Source organism: Lemur catta, chromosome 6 (assembly GCF_020740605.2).
Source record: "Lemur catta isolate mLemCat1 chromosome 6, mLemCat1.pri, whole genome shotgun sequence".
NCBI classification, from domain to species: domain Eukaryota; kingdom Metazoa; phylum Chordata; class Mammalia; order Primates; family Lemuridae; genus Lemur; species Lemur catta.
Genome location: NC_059133.1, coordinates 17,427,509 through 17,451,048, shown reverse-complemented (window position 1 = coordinate 17,451,048; position 23,540 = coordinate 17,427,509). Strand labels below are relative to the sequence as shown.

The 23,540-nt window shown below is 44.7% G+C and overlaps 1 protein-coding gene across 1 annotated transcript in view; it reads left to right on the top strand.

Annotated features, from left to right (window-relative positions):
- STAB2 (stabilin 2) overlaps positions 1–23,540 on the top strand; it is a 136,404-nt gene that overhangs the window by 30,033 nt on the left and 82,831 nt on the right. The window contains exons 10-21 of the mRNA XM_045553091.1: positions 3,395–3,528; positions 5,151–5,233; positions 6,561–6,710; positions 8,085–8,228; positions 8,813–8,869; positions 9,021–9,143; positions 13,716–13,769; positions 14,077–14,157; positions 16,139–16,291; positions 19,156–19,218; positions 21,486–21,572; positions 22,384–22,470. Coding sequence (XP_045409047.1) covers positions 3,395–3,528; positions 5,151–5,233; positions 6,561–6,710; positions 8,085–8,228; positions 8,813–8,869; positions 9,021–9,143; positions 13,716–13,769; positions 14,077–14,157; positions 16,139–16,291; positions 19,156–19,218; positions 21,486–21,572; positions 22,384–22,470 — 1,216 coding nt within the window. The remainder of the gene's footprint in view (positions 1–3,394; positions 3,529–5,150; positions 5,234–6,560; positions 6,711–8,084; positions 8,229–8,812; positions 8,870–9,020; positions 9,144–13,715; positions 13,770–14,076; positions 14,158–16,138; positions 16,292–19,155; positions 19,219–21,485; positions 21,573–22,383; positions 22,471–23,540) is intronic.

Sequence of the window (23,540 nt, the reverse complement as noted above, 5' to 3'; positions counted from 1 at the left end):
GCAGTGGAACTAACAGTGGATTTTAGGGATGAGTGTGTCACTCACACACCTTTCCCTGCCCCATCATATTGACTGTTTTCAGCTGGAAAGAATAGGTATAAAAGTTGGCTACGTTACATTGATAAAATCTGAAGCCATTGATCCTCACATAATTCAGCTTATCTAAGATAAAGATCTATTTCGTTTATGCCTTTTCAATGTGGTTAGTAGTTTATGCAGAATCTTCAGAATCATGCTGCATTAGCCACAGAAGACCACCCGATCAAGAAGGATGAGCTCAAATGTGGGCTCTACCACTCACCGCTGGGGTGACCTTGGACAAGTCTATACCATTCTGGTCCACAGTTCCCTCACCTGTCAAGGGAGCTGAAGACCAAGAATATCTGCTGGTGAGGGGCTGTGGAGCTCATGTACATAAACATGCTTTTAAACTCTAAGCTCCATCTTGATTATTGCTGAGAAGAAATATAGCTTCATGCCTGTTAAAGTTATGCCTTTTTATTTTTACTTATTAGTAGAGGTAGGAAGTAAGGAGCAAGAGAAGAGCATTTCTCTCTTATTTAATTCAACTCAGCTGAAAAAAAAGACCAGCCACGACTGAGGAGGCATGTTGGAAAATGCGTGGTTTACATTCCACAAAAGTACAATAAACAACAGTAATTTGTAGAGACTCTTGGAACACTAGTGACATTGATGATACTCAGTGTTGATGCAAGACTTGTACAGGTTAGGATGTCCTTTATGTGAATAATCTTTCTGAGAATCCTGTCCAAGGCAACATGGTGCAGTAGCAAGAGGCTTTCTCAGGTGGATCTAGGTTTAAATCTCAGGTCAGCCACCTCCAGATGTGTTTCCAGCAGTTCAACCCTTAGACCCTTTGTTTCCCTTAATAGGGGTCCCTGCCCTGGGCACAGCATTTCAGAGAGTCTCATTCTGGCCCTCTCCTGGCTACATCAGGGTGAAGAGTCTGAAGGACCAAGGGGACATGCCCTCCCAGAGCCTTAGAGTACTTAGAGTACGTTAAGAGTACTATAATTCCCTGTCTGAATGGCTCCAAATCAGCTTCCAGGGCCTGGACCATCCCACCCCCAGGCCACCACCTCCATCGTCATGGTCAGCCTTGTCCTTGTCATCATCATCGTCAGCCTTGTCCTTGTCATCATCATCATCTGCCAAGCATTGAGCTTTTCCTATGTGTCTGTCACTGTGCTGTTTTTCCTTCATTATCTCTTCTAGCAACAGCCCCAGAGATGCTATTAAACCATTTATAGGTGAGGAAACTGGGATTTAAGGAGGTTAAATGGCCTTATCGTGTTGCTATAGTTATTTGTTTTCAAATTCATTTCAGTGGGAGACTCGAAAAGGGGAAAGTGTCTGTTATTATCATCTTTATAGCTCTCTTAGCTAGCAGGTTCCTAGAATTAAGTAGGTACTCTGTAAGTCATCAAACAATTTGGCACTGTCCCAGGTGCTAGGATACACTGATGAATAAGGTGAAATCCGTGTTCTAGGAGAGCACCCATCTAGCAGAAGAGATAATGTCTCAAGAGGCAACTCTGGTGGATCGGGTTGTGAGGGCGGTACCGACAGGATGACCTCTGGCAGCGCTCAACCCAGCTGGGGGCAGTCAGGAGGTCAGACAAGGCTTCCTGGAGTGGGTCACACCTGAGAGATAAGGCGAGGGTGGGAGAGTGCTCCTGGCAGGGCAGACGGCCTGAGAAAGGCATAACAGCCTAAAGAAAGAGAAGAGTTTGGTGCCGCTGGAATTTCAGTGGGCGGCAGGAAGAAGACAGAGCAGGACCCCACTGCATATACATTATCACATAGGTGAAAGGAGTCGGTGAGAACTGTCAGTGCACAGGTGCCAGATTTCCCTCCTGGAGGGATCACTCAGGAGATTACGTGAAGGACCGATCTGAGGGACAAAGACGAGGAGGAAGCCACTGCGGCAACCCAGGCAAAGGGTGATGGCGCCCTGAGAGATCTGTGCAACAAACTTGTTGAAAATATATCTATTCATGGTGTGTGACCATATTTAGAAACACAACTGGATTAATGAGTGTAGAGTTATTCTTTGGAAAGCTCTCCTCAAGGTGAGTCATATCTGTGGTATGGTGTGAGTGCAGCACAGTTGTGACGTAGTCACAGCACGTCTTCAGCTCCCTACATCTCTCCTCTCTGAAGTTTTCTTCCCCTACCTTGTTTAGGTTCCTCACTCATCTCCAGGATCCTGGTGAATGCCACCTTCCTAATCACCTTGTCGATTTCTGCCAGCTGTCACCTCTTTGCTAGGTAGTCAGGGCCTGCTACAGCTGGGGCTTACTGACTCACAAGCACTAAGTGCTAAACTGTCAGGAATTTCGCAAGCCAGTGGGCATCATGTTGATCAGCTTGAAATTAGCCACAGTGACAGTGTAAACCATGGAAATTGGCAAATGCTACAAATTAGGGCTTTATCTTCCACCACCCCCCCACCCCCCCCCCGGAGAATTGGTTGTTAAACCTTTACCAGCACACCACTACTGGTGCATCTCTGCTCCTCTCTTATGAAACTAAACTATTGCATAAAATTTCTGGGACTTTCATTGCTTACATATTTATTGTATTGTTTATACATTTATTTCATTGTTTATATTATTTAATTTAATTACTACTTATTGTACAACTATTAATTAAGCATCTCCTATGCACCAAATCCTGTGATAGATTCTGGGGTTCCAACAGGGAACAAACACACACATAGCCCTTGCCCTCACTCTTTTCTCAAATTTGATAGGGAAGCAGATATTAATCAAATAACCACACAGGTCAGGATAAAATTACAGCTGCTACAGAGAAAAGCTGCAGGCACCATGAGAGTACACATAACAGGACCTGATTTACAGTGAGGGATTTGAGAAGGAGGCACTCAATCAAGGAAGGCTTCCCTAAGGAAGCGGCGGTTGAGCAGAGATCACAGCTAGGAAGCAGAAGAGAGGGGAAAAGTATTCCAAGTAGATCAATAGTTCTGACTCTTCACTGTGCTGCAGGCCGGTTTCAGCAGCTTGTTCTGATTAGTCATTCGTCAGTGGAGCCTTAGAATCTACACTTGTACATACGAAGCACTCCAGGTGATTCTGATGTTCATCGTCTCTTGATCACATTTTGAAAAATACTGAGACAAAGAGCATACAGAGATATCCAGTGTTTATAGAGGCACACAGTTTATTAGATATCCATTTCTTGAGGGCCTACAAGATGTCAGGTACTAGGAATGCTTCCTTGTGTTTGTGCCTCGCTTCTGTTTTATTCTGGGCATCTTTTGCTTCATCTGTTAAATGATGGCGTCGGACTGTATGATCTCAATGTTCAACAGCTCTAAGCCCCTGAGAATGTATTTTCGCTCTCTCTGTAGATGCACTTGCCAGAAAGGTTACGTGGGCGATGGCTCAACATGTTATGGTAACATCATGGAGCGACTCAGAGGATTAAACACTGAACCCAGAGGACAATGGCAAGGGAGGCTGACCTCTTTCATCTCACTCCTGGGTACGCAGCTACGGGTACAGATTTCTGCATAAAAGACAGCCCTCTTTCAGGCAAGGGCAACTGCAAGACACAATTATTTGGAAAGGGAAGGGCTTGTCTGTGGGGATCAGCCCTTCTAGGGGGAGGCCACACAGATGGGAGGGAAAGGGCAGGCAGCTGTTTCCAAGCAGACAGGCAGGAGTTAGCGCCAAGAGATCTAGCAGCGCAAGAATTAGTAGTCAGAGAGCTGAGGACAGGGTCCTGGGGTCACCATAGATTGACAGACCTGCAATGGCAGTAAGACAAGGACAGCTACTGATGTGAGGATGGAGACCGTCCCCTTCCCCTTGACCTTACAGGTCCTTCAGGTGTGAACAAAGCTTAGCAGGTACTACTGGGAATAGAGAGTGACTGAGACCCGAAGGCAGCATCCATGTTCCTCAGTGGAGGTGTCATTTGAATTTTGGGCTACTTTTTGTTGTGTGCAACGATCTCAGCACCCTTCATCTGCTGGCCACTAACTGCCTGTAATGATGTATCCTCCCCCAACCCCCAGGCAGGGTGACAGCCTAAAACACCCTCATGAATTTGCAAACACCTCTAGAGGCCATTACTCCACACCCCCTTGAGAATGAAATATTATAATGGATCACAGTATTAGATAGGACTTCCAGTGAAACACGAATTTGGCCAATCTTCAAAAAATAAAACACAGATTTAACCAATCAACAGAAGCTTTAAAATATCAGTATTTATATTAGAATTTGCCAGCCACCAAAAATGATTTCCAGAAAGAACACAGATGAAGAAGTGGCAGTGCTGTGTGCTCTGCATAAATCTTAACCCACATCCTGCATAAATGCCCCGGTCTTTCCAAGGCATCCTACGGGGAGCCAAGCATCACTGGCATGCCTTGGTCTCGGGGGCCATCTGCCAGGTTCTCATAGCCTTCCTCTAAGAACTCTCAGAATATCAAATGGGAGCAGATGGTAGTGGGGGGATGTCCTAGGCACACTGGGCCCTCAAATGTTTCCCTGGACAGAGTTCTGTTGACCTTTCACCTTCCCTATCACAAAATGCTGGCACACACTGCCTCCTGTGTGAGAACACAGAGCCTGTCCTGCCATCCCATTTTCCCCATGGTGACGGAAACAGGATTGGCTCCGTACTTTGCAGGGTCCAGTGCAAGATGAAAATGTGGGGTCCTTTGTTCAAAAATTATTAAGCATTTCAAGATTATAACAGCAGAGCATTAAACCAACTGTGGGGCTCTTCTGCACTAGCAAAAAACGAGGGCTGCGTCTTTGCTCACTGAGATGGCGACAGTTCAGAAAGTCAAGGACAGGTCAGGGACTATGGCGTTGTCAGAGGACGTTGCCATGCCTGAATGGCTCATCACGGGGGAGCCTTGTAGTCAAGGCTGCGGCTGCAGGGAAACTCTCACAGCCTTATATGCAGAACCTCCTGGGGCCATGGCTTCAGGTTAGCTTGCATTCTTAGAGAGCTTCCCAGCTCACATAGGGCCTGCACAGACCCATCAGAACAGAGAAGGGCATGAAAGGACCAGTCATTACCTGATTTTATTCCTCCTGTGCCACTGACCCATTTGTTGTTTTCTCTCTTTATGTATTTTGACTGCTAAGACAAAGCTTATGCCTGGCCACTAAGTAACCTGGGACCATTCACAGTGCTGCTGCCCACAGACAAGGGATTGCAAGGATTCAACGTGAGTATCTGAAATAATGCTACACCAAGGGGCTAATGTGAGAAGCCTTAGTAGGCAGTACCTTCTTGTATTTAAAGTAGGAACCCCTCATTAAAATTAAACCTACTGATAGTGATTTTTTGATAAACTTATTTTAGCGAAGTATAACATTCTTACAGAAAGTACCCAAATTGTTAGTGTACAACTCAATGGATTTTCCCAAAGTGAATGTACTTGTGTACCCAGCAAGTCCATTGCCAGCCCCCACGTGCCCCTTTCCAATCATTACCCGCTAAGGTAACCCCTGAGGGTTCTTAACACAGTCATGTGATAAATAAGATTTGCATGATGTAAAACTGCTCACTTCCCACAAAAAGAATTAAACTAATAGGTAGGTATTTGTTTCCTTAAAATCATTAGAAATGGTAACAGTAATAGATTAAACAAGAAGAAAATTTCAGTCTTCAGTGTAAGCAGCTGTTATTTGAGATAATGTCATCCAGTGGGAATGAATACTGTGGTGCCTGGTGGAGGTGTCTTATCACGACAGTATCAATGAAATAATTACATTTGGTTTAATATAAATAATGGACATATTGATTTATATAAAATTGGATTATCTTAATCCAAGATATTTTGTGATAATAATTTTTGGGTTTTGAATCAAAACCCAGTAAACTCCAGCTTCTCTTGCCCTAATGTACCATCATCATTAATCTGTCTGAGATCCGTCTGCCTATTGTTAACCTTCGGAGATGTCCTTACACCTCTCCTGCTGGGGAGAGCTAGCAAATACTGAATACCTCTGGGCTAGGCACTTTGCCTGTGGTCTCTTGTTTAATATATAGATTAAGTTTATACAGAGTTAAAAAGTATCTATTGATTGTTTACTATGTAATAGTGACAAAATATAGATTTGGGCCAATGGATTTCAAAAATCTTAACTTTTCTGTTCAAAAGCACCATCAGTCCACTCACCTTACCTGCTTTTTTCACAAAACTTCATATTTCATTCCCGTCCACTTCCTGGGTTCAAGATAGATTTCTTGTTCCTTGTTCCTTCTGGCGCCATTGCTATGCTGTGCTTTCCCCACTAAGTCAGTCTCAGCACTAGAGCAGCCTCCTGTGGTTTGAGAGTGTACCAGGCATCTCCTCCAACTCTCCAGATTTCTCCTCCCTCAGACGCCCGCCCACGTCAATTGCACTGGCGAAAGTCTTCTGTGTCTGAAAGAGCCCAAGTTAGGGTGCCCTGGCGTTGATGTCTTTAATACTAAGTAAGGCACAGCGTGCATTACAAAATGCATTTTCTCCTTCAAACAACAGTCCAACTGGCTCTATTGTTTCTTAGGTAAACGAGCTCTTGATGGATAACGAAGCTGCTCAATACTTTGTGAAACTCCACATAATCGCGGGGCAGATGAACACCGAGCTTATGAATAACACAGACACCTTCTATACCTTGACTGGAAAGTCTGGGGAGATCTTCAACAGTGATAAGGTAGAAACCTCTGTGGTTTTCACTCCCAGAACAAAGTTGTCCACCAAGCCAATGTCCGTAGCCTTTTTGTGGTTGGGGTTTGTGAAAGGTTGCTAGGAACATATTTCCTTATTTCTTGTTTGCTAAACACCTGCTCTAGGAAGAAGCAGGGAACGACATCAGGAAGGGCCAAGGAGGAAGGCCAGGGAGGAGGGCTGGACTGTTATGTGAAGAGGGTTGCAAAGCATTTGATTTTGGTCTGGTCTGACATAGTTTTCAAGGTGACCATCATTCAACTGCCAGCAGGAAGGAGAAACTTTGCTGTAAACCTGTTTCTTGGAAGCACCAGCACAAAGCCAGATCAGCATTTCTCTTCCAAAAGGAAATGGATTGTTTGTCTTAGATTGCTGGAGTTGGCCTATCTTCTCCAACTGAACATTCCATTTCTCCTAATACCATTAGTTCTGTTTGTTTTTTAAATAAAACCACAGCCCCCCCTTTCAGAAATAACTCTTTTGTGACTTTACTGAGCTGGGGGGCAGGTTATCAATCAACTGAATGTGCATGTGTATAGGCATATGGCCTTAACTGTCGCATTTCACCAAATATCAGTAATTAATAGATCATTGAGTACTTGTTCTATGTAAAGTACTGGGATTAATCTTTATTAGTCTCATATGAAACTCACAACAACCCTGGGAGGGAGGTACTATATCATCATTCCTGTTGTTCCAACAGGAAATCAGAGAGGTCCCACGGTAAGTGCCAGACCCAGGATTCAAATGTGGGCCTGCCTGACTCCAAAGCCCACATCCTTAACCAGTCTGCTGTACTGTGTGTATGAGGATGGATGAATAAATGGATGGATGGATGGATGGATGGATGACAGATATGAAGATGTGGCTTCCTTTCTCATAAGAACATGCATGTATTCACTTGCTCATTCATTCAACAAACACTACTAAGTCTATCACTTATAGAAGTCACAGGGGAGAAAAAGGGAACTAGCTTTGGTTATTCATTCAACAGATATTTTTATTGTGCATCTTCTCTGTGCAAGACACTACAGTAAGTGATGAATTTACAGAAAATTGAATAGTTTTGCCCTTATGGAGCTTACAGTCTTTCAGAGGACAGGTATATTGTGCCTTATCCACATCTAGCATATGGTAGCCGTCAGTGATTTCACACATTATCTCATTTGATCTAAATGAAAACCCTGTGAGGTTAACCAAGCAGATACCTTCATCCTCATCTTAGATTAAGTTACATCCAAAAATCACACAACCAATAAGTAGCAGGACCCAAGGACTCAGGACCTCTGGCTTATAGTCCAGTGCTTGCCCCTTTTAGGACAACACATTAATTTTATTTTATCTTTCTTTGGTGTTTTAGGATAATCAACTAAAGCTTAAACTCTATGGAGGCCACAACAAGGTAAAAATTATACAGGGTGACATAATTGCTTCCAACGGGCTCCTGCACATCCTCGACAGAGCCATGGACAAGATAGCGCCCACGTTTGAGAGCAACACTGAGGTGAGAAATTCCAGGTAAAAGTGATGTCAACCCAAACCCATCTTCCTTTGTTCCCTGGAGAGTCACATCCAAGAAGAAAATGCATGCCATAATTTTATGCTTGTCCTTCACTTGTACTAGGGGCTCAAGCAGAGAAAAGATGGGACGATTTTTCCATTTTCAATAGAATTCTAGGTATCTCTGCAGAAAGAAAGAAAGGCATACAGTATGTGTATGGGAAAAAATCTGGATAGTTTTACCTTTTTTTTTTTTTTTTACCACAACAGACGATTTAGTACAGTGACCAATTGTCATGCAAATTTATTCCTTGTGCTTTATGGAGGAGGGCAGTTGTTGCTACAATAAAATTTATTCCCTCTGACCTGTCTGATGAGGGCCAAAGACAATTCAGAACACGCAGGTCTGAGCTACCACTTAAATAACAGCAAACATTTGTATAATGCATTACTGTTGACCGGGTTCTTTTATATATATATCCACACTTACACATATACTCCGTCATCAGTCTTTTAAGGTTAGGGTTTGTAGTTCTTAAACCACCTTGTTATTTTTTTACTGATTTTTAAGCAAAATGTCTCTTTTAGCAAACCGTCATGACAATGCTACAACCAAGATACAGCAAGTTCAGATCTTTGTTAGTGGTATGTACTTTTCATGAATTTTTGAAAAATTTTTATGTCAAGTCCTTTATAAAATTATTAGGAGTGTCCATTATAAATACTTTCTGGGGAATTACTTCAAATATTTGTCGGAAGTAGGTTACCAATACAAAGTTTCATTTGTCAAATGCAGGAAACCAATGTGGGACATGCCTTAGATGAGGATGGAGTTGGTGGACCATACACCATTTTTGTTCCAAGTAATGAAGCATTGAATAACATGGACAGCACTCTCGATTACCTCCTTTCTCCAGAGGTACTGTACCCTGCTTACTGTGATAGCATCTTATCAGCTTCACTCTCTCAGTCTGTGTCCATACAAGCTTTTACTAAACTAAGGAGAATAAATAAGTAGCACATGCATCATCACCTATCCTCCTACAACCAAGGCAGACATCACTAATCAATCACAACATTCTGAAACTAAGCCTGGATGTGGCTTCAGTTTCCTCAGTAGAGTTCCCGGTAGCTATGATCAGTCAATTAGATGTTACAGGAAATAAAATCTATTTGCAACCCCAGGTCTAAATTGTTGGTTTGATTTGTCCTGGCTCTTCTAATATTTCTCAGTAATAAAATTAACATTTATATTTTAAGTTTCCTACAACTCTAAAACCATCTAGAAAATGAAACCTAAATTAGGCCATCCAGAGCCAGGCCTAGGCTAAACTTTAAAAGTAATAAATGTTATTTTTAGATGTTCCAGCCTTTCTTTTCTATTGTTTTCATCCCTCTCCACAGTAACCCTTTTCTTATATACCATGGGCCTTCAATTCTTTCACTTTTCCCTCTAAAAAAGAGATTACTGGCTCCTTCATACCAGGCTATAAATGATTGAAACCATTTAAAGTGTGTCCTCTCCCAGAAATAACAGCCTTAACCTGAAGAGGAGAGCTAATTATGGAATTTTGTTCTTAGAACATCAAATGGTGGAATTACATGAAGGGCCACCAGCTTTCTTCCAGTGCCCTAAAATCATGCCGCCATCTTGGCAATACAGTAAGATTACCTATGACTTCATATAGATCAGTGTTGATTATTCACAATGGGGCAAATGTCCAAATCTTTTAGGATATTGATTCTCAAACTTCAGTGTGATCAGGAATCATCCATGGAGCTTATTAAATAGGCAGATTCCAAAGCCCTACCCCAAGCACTCTGATTTAGTGGTGCTGGAATGAGGCCCAGAAATAGCTATGCTGGTCAGCACCAACTTTCTAACTCAGGTAGTACCAAGCCACACTGTTTGGGGGACCCTAAAACTTGTCACCTGTTTGGTTTCGGGGTTCACGTGGATACATCACTTTCTGGAATACTGTCAGGTATTTACAGGGATATCTTGCTTTCAAAAAACTTTGGATTAAAAAAAAACTTATCAAGAAGATAAATCAGAAGATAATAATCTCTTACCTTGCAAACAGATGTTCAGTGTATGAAAGGATTTGCTTCAGGTTTCTACAGAAAATGCCAGATCTCCCAGGGTCTTCCAAAATAGGATATTATTTTAAAAATATGATTCATACTCCAATTTTCTGAAACCTAGCTATTGCAGAAAAACTGTTAAACCTCTCTTTAGAACTCACATTCATACTTCAAGTGAGCTAAAAAAGTAATGTTGCTCCCCTGGGAAATTATTAAAATCCTGAGATTATACAGCCTCCCTGAGTGCATAGCTTCTAATTTGATACAGAATTTTTTAAAAATAATAATGCTAAAGGAGTTCGCAGGCACTAATCAGGTATACTTAAAATTACAATATAACTTTTTAATTAAAGTAGGGGGAAAAATCAACCTCCCTGCTCTTTTGTCAGACACCTTTGTTCAGAAAACTCTTCTCTTTCTCCTGCCTTGTAACTGTTTCCAGCGGTGGCTGGGGATGGCTCATTCAGGCTCTCAGACTGTGTGTATCTCTTCCCAGCTCTGTTCAGTGAGATCTCGGTAGCTGGAAATTAGCCTTTGGTAAGAATATTCATACCACAGAAACTGGCCCACCATGCCACCACCCCTGGCTTTCAATCTTGTTTCTCTCATATGCAGTATCTTTCTGCCTGCAAAGAATATAAATCTTCAGGTCTCTTCATTCTGAGTTAAAAATTGCTTTTCCACTTCAATTTCTAGGTGAGAAGTGGAATGATCATTTCTGCCTCTTTCTCAGGTTCAGAGCCTGTGCAGGTTAAATTTCCCAGCCTAGAGAAAGCTCTTTCCCTCTCCGTCTTGTTTAATAGCATCCTTTAGCTTTATCTTCAGGGAAGAACCTCAGCTGGAGACAGGAAAGTCCCCATGGGCTACGCCAATGAAATGGAAGATAAACTGGTTTCATTAGAAGAAGGGTTTCTAACTCCAACTTTGGAATGCCGTGTTTCCTTTCCGGTGTATCTTTTTACTTTTCCCTGAAGCAAAATTTCAGTCTGGAGATTATCCCATCCCTGCAGAGACGGCAGCTTCTGACTACAAGCCCATTTTCTGGCTTCATCGCTGAACTAGACAGAAATGAGAGCAAGGAGAGCAAGAGACTTGCCGGTGCCAGTTCACATGTACCTTGCAAGTGCAACGGGGAAAGGGAGGTAGATTTACAGAGTTCAAGGTCATATTAACAATGTGGTAGAAAAACTCTCTTTCTGCCTCTGGCACCAAAGGATTTGGGTATTTTCTTTTTTTGTTTGTTTGTTTACTCTAAAACAGTAGGGGGGAAGTTAAGTGTCCTCATAAAGGAAAGAAGTCTCTTCAACAGCAGCAGCATCTGGGAGCACATCCTGCTGATGTGAGCCATAGTGCAGTGAATTCTAACTGAACGATGGCACCCACCCCCTAGCCATGCCGGCATGGCCCGGTACCAGTCCATGGCCTATTAGGAGAAGGGCACCCATCACCGCCTGAGCTTTGCACCACACCACTCCCCAGTAACACCCCACCCCACCCCCCAGTCCTTGGAAAAATTTTCTTCCATGAAACCGGTCCCGACTGGTGCCAAAAATGTTGGGGACCGCTGCCTAGCCTGATAAGGCTCCAGGTGCACACAACGGCGGAAGTGATGCTAATCAGTCCCTTTGTCCCTTTCATTCTCCTGTTCCTTGTCAACAGGATTCAACACAAATTAATTCTGGGGGCTTTAGAAGTGGATTATCCAGTTGATAAATGCTTTCTCGTAGATTCAGAGGGCTGGAAGGCCTCCATAGCCGTCCCTTTACTTTGCAGGCAAAAACTACGACTCCAGAGTTAAGTGACTTTGCTCAAGGTCACACACAAGCAGAGCCAGGACCAGAGGTCTGGTTCCTGAGGTCCACCTCGGCAGGACCCCTCCCCAGCTCCTTTTAGTGTAGTGGCACAAATGTTTACAAAGAGCCTACTGTGTGCCCCATACTGTGCTGGCTGTGGACGTGGCAAGATTAATCAGCCAGACAGACCAGCCTTCCGAGAGTTTGCAGTCTAGTCTGCTCTGACATTCCCCAACCGTTCCCTCTTTGTCCCACCCCTTCTGCTTCTGAGCATAGAAGCATGCAGTAACATTGCTTCTGCCTTTAAGTCCGCACTTCTGAATACTATGGAGTAGCTCCCAGGGGAAGCTGAGACCCAGAGATTAGGTAACTTGCTCAAGGTCATATATTAATAATAACAGAACCAGGGCTACAGAAACCATCACTTCCAGGGCTAACTGGTGGTCAATTTCAACGTTCTTATTGATAACCCTGCCCTGCACATAGAGCTATTGGTTTATAGATATGGTGGCCATGTAATTTATCACCCATACCAGGGCAAAAGGCATAAGCCAGGGTTGTACCAGACAAGCCAGGATATGGGGACCCCCTGCTTACAGGTAACTCCCCTGGCATAGTGACCAAGGTCAAATGCAGAGAGGAGGCTGGGTGAGGGGAACTAAGGTTCAGCAGGGCTTTCTTTCAGCCTGGGGCTCACACTGTTGGAACTTGTCCCTAGAATGGTCAGCCTCTTGGATGGTTACTAGGATCTTGTTTGTGATCCTTCGCCGTTCCAAGCCAGAGGGACTATGGCTGTGCCACTTAAGGGCTTTGAAGCTTGTAACTCGCAGCTCTAACTCAGCTAGGAGATTGCAGACATACTTCAGGAGACCTCGGTGGGCACAGCCTTCTTTCCCAAGGACAGTGGTCACCAGGCTCCTCGACTCTACAGCCTCCCTCCAGGGCACCCTTCAGGGACTGCCCATCCCGTCCACAGTCTCTTCTGTGTGGCCAGGACCCTCTTTTTCTCCACTGATGCTTCTGTTTTCTGAAGCTTGAGAAACCTTGGAAAGGGCTTTGAAGGAGGGATGAGCTTCTTGTGGAAGTGAAAGGTGATCAGGATCCCTGTGACTATATATTCCTAAGTGACAGGTATGTGGTCTGACAAACACACATCACACATTTATTGATGGAGCAAGCAAAACAGAATCGTAAATGGAGGCTGTCTTACAAAATCCAGAATGTAGCCTTAGATGTTCAGAGTGATGAGAGCCAGGGCTAGTTCCTAGGCTCGCATCTTGTGTAGCTTTGTGACCTTGGACAAGTCTTTGAAACTCTGTGTCAGCACACGTAAAATGGGTCAACAGTAGTGGCTACCTCATAGGGCCGTTGGGAGAATTACGTGGAATGTGCACATTGTGTTTGCAGAACAGCCTCTTCCTAAGAGTGGGAATTTGGTGAATGTTAGCTACTTTGGAGATGGGATTTTTCTCACCCTGGATTTCCCAATAAAGAGATGACAGGTCGTTTATTTTTCTTGATTGCGTGTCCAAAATCATTTGAAGAGGCTCTCACAAGAGGGGGAGTGTTGTGTTTTCATCATTGACTAAAGAAATACTTTGCTTCCTTTGCAGGGATCTCGGAAGCTCCTGGAACTTGTCAGATACCACATTGTCCCGTTTACCCAGGTGGGTCCTAGTTTTCCTGCCACTACTTTTTCTCTGCTTTCAAGATATCTCACCAGAATTCCAGTATTTTGGTGCTAAAAAAATTGTGACATTTGTTCTTTTTCCGTAGTTCTGAGGGAAGCCTTGGCCATGAATAATGAGTCTGTTGTCAGAGAGATCTGCAAAGCCACAAAAACTCATGACATCAAAATTCCCATTATTTATTTCATGAACTTTTAAGGCTATTTTTCCCAGGGAGGACATTAAGAACTCAGGGCTCTGTGTGTGGCCCTAAATGTCTCTGTTTATTGTTTTCTTCTTGTTGTAGCTTGAAGTGGCCACTCTCATCTCAACCCCTCGCATTCGGAGCATGGCCAACCAGCTCATACAGTTCAACACCACCGACAACGTGAGTGAAAGCGCCATCGCTGCTGTTGTTACTCATGTGCCTTTGTGCTCTGATGATGACTAGTCATCAGGCCATCCCGCCTCTACACTAACTCACAGGCTTAAAATCTTTATGATTATTTCATTCGTTTGTCACTTCCTTCAGCAAATATCTGCCGAGCAACCACGTTTGTGAGAGTCTGCACTAAATGCCAGGGATAAAGCAATGAAAAAGACAGACATATCCCAGCGGGGAAAACAGACCTTAAACAATGCAGCAGGCAATCAGTTAATTATTTAATTACAATTGTAATGATTGCCCCCAAGAGGGAGTTCAGGGAGCTGTGAAGTCACCCATGGGAGGAGTCTGGGAAAGTCTAGAGATCAAGACATTCTCAGTGAAGAGGTGAGAACTCGGCCACAGTTTGCAGGATGAGTGGACTGAACTTGGGCAGAGGTGAACAGAAGAGAGTTCCAGGCAGGAAGGAGAGCATGTGCAAAGACCCTGAGGTAGGAGGGAATGTGACTTATTTTAAAAACTCAAAGAAGGCAGTGATATTCGGCTATCTCCCTGGGGTTGTAATATTGGCAAAAGTCTGGCAGCACAGAGATGATGTCTCCCATTGAATCACTGTTGATGGTGATGATGGTGATCTCATTCCTTTCAACAGGTATCTATTGAGTGCCTGCTGTGTGCCAGGCACCATTCTAGGTCCTGAAGACAGACCAATGAACAAATAGACAAAACTCCCTGGTTGAGTGGAATTTCCATTTTAGTAAGTAGGGGAATAGACAAGTTAAATGAGTAAAACACGTCATATATTAGAGAGTAGTGAGTGCTAAGAAGAAAAAGAGCAAAGCAGAGAAGGGTAATGGAGAATGGGGAGGGGCTGACATCTTAAATGAAGTGCCCGAGAAGTCCTCATGGAGAAGAAAACATCAGAGCAAAGACTGAAAGGAACTGGGAGAAGGAGCAGTGTGAATATCCATGGAAAGGATATTCCAGAGAGAGGAAACAGCGAGTGCAAAGGCACAGAGCAAGGAGCATGCCTGAGCTTTTGTGAGGAAGAGCAAGGCCAGTGTGACTGGAACAGAGGGTGCAAACAGGAGAGAGAGAGGAGTCCGGGCAGCAAGAGAGAGGAGGGGATGTGGAGGCAGGTCACAGTGACCTAGAAAATCAGGGTAAAGTTGCAGGCTCTTCGTCAAATGAGATGAGAAGCAACTGGAGGATTTTGAGCAGAGGAATGACATAATCAGACGCATGTTTTGAAAAACTGGTTAGGAGATTTGATGTGATTGCAATAATCTGAAGAAGAATGATGGTGACACGGCCCAGGCTGGTAGCAGGGATGTGGGGGGAAGTGGCTGAATTCTCAATGTATTTTGAAGGTAGGCCCAGCAGAATTTGCTGATGGACTGGGTTGGGGTGAAGACAGATAAAGCTAGGAGGACTCCTGGGGTTTGGATTTGAGCAACCAGAAGGATGAAGTTGCCATTAATACCACACGGGGAGCAGGTCTGGGGGGAAAGTGGAGATCAGAAACCTTTGCTAATGAGTCCGTTTGCTCTTCCTCCACTGGAACACAAGCAGGAACTTGTCTGTCTTTTCACTGATGTATCCCCAGCACCTAAGGCAGAGCATAATTCAAGGTCAATAAATGTCTTTGAATGAATCAATCCCCACTTCACTACAGAGAGACAAAACAATTTGCCCAAGGTCTCACAGCAAATACATTGCAGAGCTGGAATAATTATACCTTCTCCTCAGCCCCATGCCTGCAAAGACCATCTCTGCAAGGACATCCTTGCTGGTGTTAGTCAAGAATTCATTTAACGGATTCATTGTTTCTCTGTCAGCCAAACCCTTCTGATAGCAACTTTCCCTCCAATGAAAAGTTCAGAGACACTGAGGACTTTTTAGTGAATTGCCACCATTCCGATCTGCCTGAGGATTGCTGCTGCTCCTGCAGGACAGAACAAAAGATGTCGTTGCTTCTTTCCAGGGACAGCTTCTGGCAAATGGCGTGGCCATGGAAGAAATTGATGTTGCTGCCAAAAATGGCCGAATCTACACACTGGCTGGAGTTCTCATGCCCCCGTCCATTGTGCCAATTCTGCCCCATCGGTGTGATGAAACAAAGAGAGAAATGAAACTGGTAAGAAAACTAGGAAAATAAGTAAGGGTCCCCAACAGTCCCTCAGAGCAGTGTCCCACCCCTCGCAATTCAGAGAAAGCTGACAGAGTTTTACCACAGAAGCTCTGTCTCATAAACCATGAACCAAAGTTCCTCAGGGAATTGCTGCAGTGAAAGATGTTGCCCAAGAATACTAGCTTCCTAGGGCTGCCATGACAAATTATCCCAAACTGAGTGGCTCAGCACAAGAGTAATTTATTCTTCACAGCTCTGGAGCCACGCTCCCTCCGAGGGCTCCAGGGAGGAATCCTTCCTCCTCTTCCTGGTTCTGGAGGCTCCTGACAGTCCTCGGCAGACCTTGGCGGCGGCTGCAGGACCCCACCTTCACACGGCCTTCCGTCCCTGAGTGTGTCTCTATGCATCCTCTCTTCTTTCCATAAGGACATCAGTCATTGGATTTAGGGCCCAGCCTAACTCAGTAGGACCCCATGTTAGCTTAGCTAATTACATCTGCAAAGACCCCATTTCCAAATACGATCACATTCTGAGGTTCCGGGGGACATGCATTTTTGGAGAGACACTGTTTAACCCACTACACCAGAGCTCCACAATCAGATCAGGGTTTTCTTCCCTCTAGGATTTAGGATCAGTCTCCTAACACTTCCATCCCCTGCCCCGTCACCTGGGACCACCCTGCTCCTGGCCCATAGCCTTTTTCTCTATAAGAGGGACTTAAAATAGAATCCCTTCCCAAGTAGATGCTCTGGCCCAGCCAATCAACCATCTTTCTGTGGTTCTTTTCAAAAACCAGACTTTCTGTTTCCCTATGAACTTCTGTACCTCTAACGGCCTTTCTATTTCCACAGAGACATTTTGGCTCAGCCAGTTTTAATCAAAGCACCCCAAATTCCAGTACTGCTATACGTGCAATCTTTCAGTGCCCAGGAAAACTATAACGCCAAATTGTAGCAATAACAGGTCTGGGTTTTTCTTTTCAGCACACTTTAAGAATACATCAGTGATTTTTCTCAAAATATCCTTGGAACATGGACATTGGACAGGGAAAGATGGCCTCATTTTATGAATTATTTTATTTTATGTATCCCTCTTTTTGTCATGAAGGATGGAAATAGCTAGCTAAGCACCTGGCACAAGACTGTGACTTATGCTTTTGATTCTAGATGTCTTAATTGATGTAATGACTCTGATATGTTTTAGGCTATTGAGGATGGTACCAGTCCTCTGTGCCAGTCAGATACTATCTGGGGATTTGATTCCAGTCTGAGCATCCCTTTTAAGAGGGACAGAAACATGGTCACTTTTATAGCCAGTCCTCGGCATTGATTTACGTTTGGTTCATTCTCTGGAAACAAGCACCAGCAGGTGCATCTCCTGGCTTAGACCAGGGTGAGGATCAGAATGGGCCAGAGTCTCATTTTCTAGCCCAAAGAAGAAAATATTAGGAAACCGGACCTTTTCAGAAAAAAGGAAGGGACTAAGAGTCAATAATGAAATGTGTTCTTTAGAACTCCCCTGGCCCAAGCAGCTGCTGTCCAAGTTCAGAGAAGGGAGTCTGCAGAGGGACAAGGGCAGCCCTAACCGCCTGCCTTGTTGCAGGGTTGTTCTGTTTCAGACTGTTCAAAAGCTTATTCTCCACATCCCTGAAGGACAGATTCAAGATATATGTTTGAGTTGCCACCCAAAGAATTTTGGTTATAAAGAAAAGTTCTTTGGAAAAACAACTTCCCAATAGCTGCCTTGGAATGAACTCTTTCTTTACTATTGTCTCTAAATTTACAGTCAAATCTATCTGTTCTGCATGGTTCAGGACGGCCTTGATTGGGTCCATTAAAAGTCCAAATACATTTTCTGGAAAATATTTAAGACTAGCAAAGAGTATGAGCAGCTGGTGCCTTCTGAAGTCTCAATTTTCACTGGGCTGAACCCATAGCTGCCTTTGGGCTTGTATGTTTAATAATAATACTCTGTATTAGTTAGGGTTGCTGCAGGAAACAGAATTTATCCAAGATGGTCCAAAAGAAGGGACCTTAATGAAGCAGCTACCGTAGAGTGTGTGGGCTAAGCAGGGCTAAGGAAGCAAACACGGTCTGCCAGAGCATCCAGGGAGAAGCGATGGCAGGAGACCACTGCCACTAAGGACCAGAGAAACCAGGGAAGAGCATAGAGTTACCCAAACCCAGTGAAAGCAAGAAGAGTGGAAGAGGTGACATCTCACGGGAGCTGTAGGGACAGTGCCAAAGCAGAGAGGGAGCAGGAAAGAAATCCTTGATTTTGCTCTTCTCTTACCCACTGAAATCCTGCTGGTGACTCAAGTTGACCAAAACCAGCTGGGGGCTGGCAAGAGAGTCCAGAGACCATCCTTTGCAGTCTACCTGCTGGGGCACAGAGCCAGGTAGAGACAGTCAAAGAATGGATCTGGAGAGCTTTGCAAGCGTACATCCCATTCCTGCCCTCCTGACTTCAGAACCAATGCAGGAGAATCCGGGAGAGTGAAAGGCGGAGATTCAATGTTCAGCTAATGTTACTGCTAAGCAAATTGGAGAACAAGGACTTAAGCCTTGGTACAGATGGACAACTGCAGTGTCCCCTCTGGAACAGGTGCCTCCCTGCCTGCAGAGAGTTGATCAGCAGCCTGCGGCCTGAGGACAGGCTGGCTCTGCAGAGGGAGAGGAAGGGGCTGCTCTGAGCAGTCTCAGCCCCTTGTCCCAACTTCCCCCCAACTCCCAGGATTTACTTTGCTCCTTTCCCTGGGAGGTGAGAGAGAGATACCTGGAGTGTGGCTCTAGTGGAGCTCCCTTCACAAGGAGGGGCGTATCAAGCCAGGGACAGGGACACATGTACTCACCTACTGCCTGTCCTTCCAGGGCACCTGCGTGAGCTGTTCCCTGGTGCACTGGAGCAAATGTCCTGCTAACTCGGAGCCCACAGTGAGTGTGACAACGTCGTGAAACCACACATCACCCAAGCAATCCCACTGGTGTGGTTTCTCAACTTTTCTACCTTTCTTCTTTAAAAGATATTAATTGCTAATAAGATTAGCTCTTAGCCCATTATTATATGGAGGGGTGGTAGAAAGAGAACCCTCAGACCTGTGTTTGCATCCTTGTTCACTGACCCTAGGTGAGTTGTTTAACCTTTTTGCTCTGATTTTCTTCATCTGTAACTAATAATAACAATAACAACAATAGGATTAGCATAGTTAAAAAAAAAAACCCAAGCACAATTCCTAGTAGCCACTCAGTTCCTCTCTACTTTTCCCTCTTAGATAAAATCCAGTGTTTGTATTTGCTCTTCCCAAGCATAATTCTGAAGCAAAATAGAAGAAACATCAGGAAAATGACACTGGGACTATCAAAAGCTTTCAAGTTTGATTGAATTCCATACGTTTATTGAGGATTACTCATGTATTAGACATAGTGCTTGGTTCCAGAGGCACAGGATGAATAAGATATGGTTTTTTGTTGATTTGTTTTGATCCAGAAGCTCCATTTAAAAAGGAAAACAGACCATCATACAACAATCTTTTTTATTATTTTTTTATGTTTATATTTATATTTTATTATTTTTTTATTTTAGGAAATTATGGGAGCTATCATAAGAATGGAAGAATAGGCAACAATCTATACTTTCTATGCCAAGTACTCTATTGGTTGCAAAAGGCAAAGTGATCTAAAGTAAAAATGATGATAGAAATTTCTGCCTGTGAGTTCTTCATAAGAAAGAACTTCCCAACGAGAACTTTCATTAAACACTAGAATAGATGATTGCGGAAGGTGATGAGCTCTTTAATGTAATCCTATCGTGAAGTATTTAATAAAGCAAAACATTAAAATTAAATAGGCACAGGTGTTCATATATTTATTGTGCTTAGTGAAGCCATCGCCCCTGCGTCCTTCAGGATGCTATCAGCCAGGGAATACGAGAGGGAGAAGAGGAAATCCTGTTGGCTAATAGCACAGTGAATGCTGGGTGCCAGACATTGTCCTCAATGCTTTATGCTTTATGCAGCAATACCTTGAGGTGGGTATATTGTCATCATCACCAATGCATGACTGGGGAACTAAGGCAAGGAAGCAAAATACCTTGCACAAGGTCATGCAGCTGACATGTGGCAGAGCCCCGGTTTGTTGAACTCTGTGTGTTGCAACACCATCCTAGATTCGGTAGGAGCCAAAAGAGCCCTGCACTCACTCCTCCCCGATCCCATGATCCACACCTGGTTAATTATCCTGAGACCCAACAAGAGGACTGTAATGTTCCCTCCTCGGTGACCTCAGAATTCCTTCACATATCTAAGATTTTAGGATGTTATACCCTGGGAATATCTCATTTCTCTCTTCTTGAGCAAGAGCCTAAGATGAAGGGGTAAGCTTGACATAAACATTTATCTAACACAAAATTTGACCCAGGGTCTAAATTCTTATGAAAACTGGTTATCAGCAGTATTGTCCCATTTCACAGATGAGGCAGCTCAGGCCCACAGAGACCACATGACTTGCCTACGATCCTAAAGTCAGTAGATTATAAGATTCATTCTCTGGACCTTATACTTGGAGTGTTTCTTAGGGGGGAAAAATGATTTAACCTGTCTGGGCCTCGGTTTTGGTTTCCTTATCTATAAAAAAGGCATGAAAAACACGCAGATGGAGTTGAAGAGTGATGCACTCATATGTGCACTGTGCCTGGCCCGCAGGAAGTTCTCAGAAGTGGTCATTCTAGATAGTTATGACTGGGCACCAGGGGTTAGAGAATGGACGGGTGCATTTTAATCTGCCCCCACTCCTAAAAGAAAAACCCAGATTATTGCTATTTTATTTGATGGATTGTTCCACAAAGTATAGACAGACTGTTTACTGGCTCCAAAATTTCTATACAGGAGGAGATTAGGGGTGGCTGTAGATTGGAAGGAGAGGCTGGGCCACATCCAGAATGAACAGAGAATGATTCCTGGTCAATTAGAGGTGTCTGCCATGGCATGAGATGGGGGACAAAGGTACAGAGCCATGGAATGTGCGGGCCCTGTATCCCACCGACAAGGAAATAGGCCTAGAGACTGCCCTAGCTCTGACCGGACCCGGGTGTGCCGGTGCGGTCCGGCACCCTCTCCTCGTGAGTGGCGAGTGCGTGTAGAAGCTGAGTGATGCCCAGAGGACTGTGCACTGCAGACTGCCTCACTTTCCTGGCTTTCTTCCAGGCACTCTTCACCCGCAGATGTGTCTACAGAGGCAGGACAAGGAGCCTAAAGAGTGGCTGTGCCCAGTACTGTAATGCCACCATGAAGGTGAGGAGCGTGTGGCCAAGGGACTGGGCCAGGCCAGCAGGGCAAGGCAACTCCAGGGCCATGCTCTGGGGCCCCAGTCTGCATGGTCACAGGTGGCCCGTGGGGCCTTGGCAATGTCTTCCTGCAGGGGAACTAAAGGGTGGATTCTCTATGTGGTGGCCAGGCAAGCTCCCTCCCTGCGTCACACCCTCCCATGGCTCCCTACTCCCTTAACGCAAAGCCCACACTCCCAGCACTTCCCCGCGTGGCCCACGCTCTGCCCGTGGCTCTGAACTGCCTCTCACCCTCATTCCTACCTGGAGCATTCACATTTGCCACACTCCCAGATTTCCCTGGGGCTGACTCATCTTCCAAGCCTCCACTGTCACTGCCTCTGTCCCCACTCAATCCACAGTGGCATCCCCAGGCCCACCCACCAACCCCTGGCCCCACCTGCCACCACTGTATTGTAGTACTTTGTTTTCCCAGCACTTACCATCCTCTGAAATGACCTTCTCTTATTTTTTTTGTTTGTTCGTTTACTTATTTTCTGTTCCCTGGCTTAGAACGTTGGCCCCATGAGAGCTCGAGCCGTCATCCGTCTTGTTTGCACAGGGTTAGGGCCAGGCTGGCAGCCACGGGAGGTGCTCAGTAGACTTGTGGTGACCAGATGGCTGAGTACTGGCTGTGCCATCATCTGCCAAAGGAAAGCCACGCTCATAAGGAAGGGCTGATATGGTTTATTATAATAATGGAAATTAAAGTATATCCCCTTTGAGGAATTGGAGCTCTGCCTGGGGTTTCAAAGTGCAACATGCATTTTGTTTCTCAGATACCAAAGTGCTGCAAAGGCTTCTACGGGCCCGACTGCAGCCCGTGTCCCGGAGGCTTCTCGAATCCATGCTCGGGAAATGGGCAGGTGAGAAGGACAGTCCACGATGCACACTTTTTCCTGAACGCGGAAGGCCGGCCTTTCTTAAGTCAAGACAAATAATAATTTCTAAAACTGCTAAACCAAAGAATGATACAATGCTGACCACTATTCCCAGGAAATAAAAGAAACCAATCAGTTACTAAAAGGACAGAAGGTGACTGCAGTAGAAGGCACCTGGTCTTGGGAATGGGAGGATGGAAGGGGGAGGGTCCAGTGATGTCACTTCTAGTCTCTGCTTTCCTACTGCTGACGGCGGGACCTTGGCAACTCTGGACCTCACTCTCCTCGTGGGAGATACCAGGACTGACCTGCATTGGTCTCTAAGACTCCTTCCAAGACTAAGATTTTATTTTATGATACTTAAAAAAATTTTTTTTAAAAAGCGCTGCCCAGTAATTGCCTTTTTAACTATCTGCAAAACCTAGTGAAATGATGTGGTCAAAACTTAACTCATCTAACTTGGAGGCCAAAGCTAAACAAACAAAAGTAAAAGTAGCTGTGATTCATATGGGAAATTATAGATCTGTGCATTTAATAAATCCACATCTAAAATATGGTTGTTTCAAGGGGAAAGAAAACCTGTACAGCCGTGAGTGGGGACACCACGCAGACAAGGAGGACAGGGAGAGGCCAGTCTAACGACTGTGGCCATGGGGTGGGAGGCAGTGGTCCCCAACTCTGGTGCACGTCGGGCAATACAAACCTGGCCTTGCCTGGGCTGGGGAGGTGGGAGGAAGGTATGTTCACCACTGAAGAGAGAAAACACCGCAGTGTGGAGTCACAGAGCTAAGTGAGAATGCAGAGAGAGAAAGGCCAGTCACCACTCTGAAGGGCCCTGTCTTACCACTCACCCCGTAAGCATTGCTTGGAGGCTCCCAGTTCACCATCGCTAACCCCCTTCTGTGACTTCCCTTAAAGTTTAAGTCCTGGCTCAGGATCTCCAAGCTGGTCACTATTTTAGCGTCCAACCCGACCCCAACACGACTCCACTTTCCACAAGGAGTCCCAACGAGTCATTTCAAGTGAGACTAAACCTGAGTTCAAAGAAGTCAGGC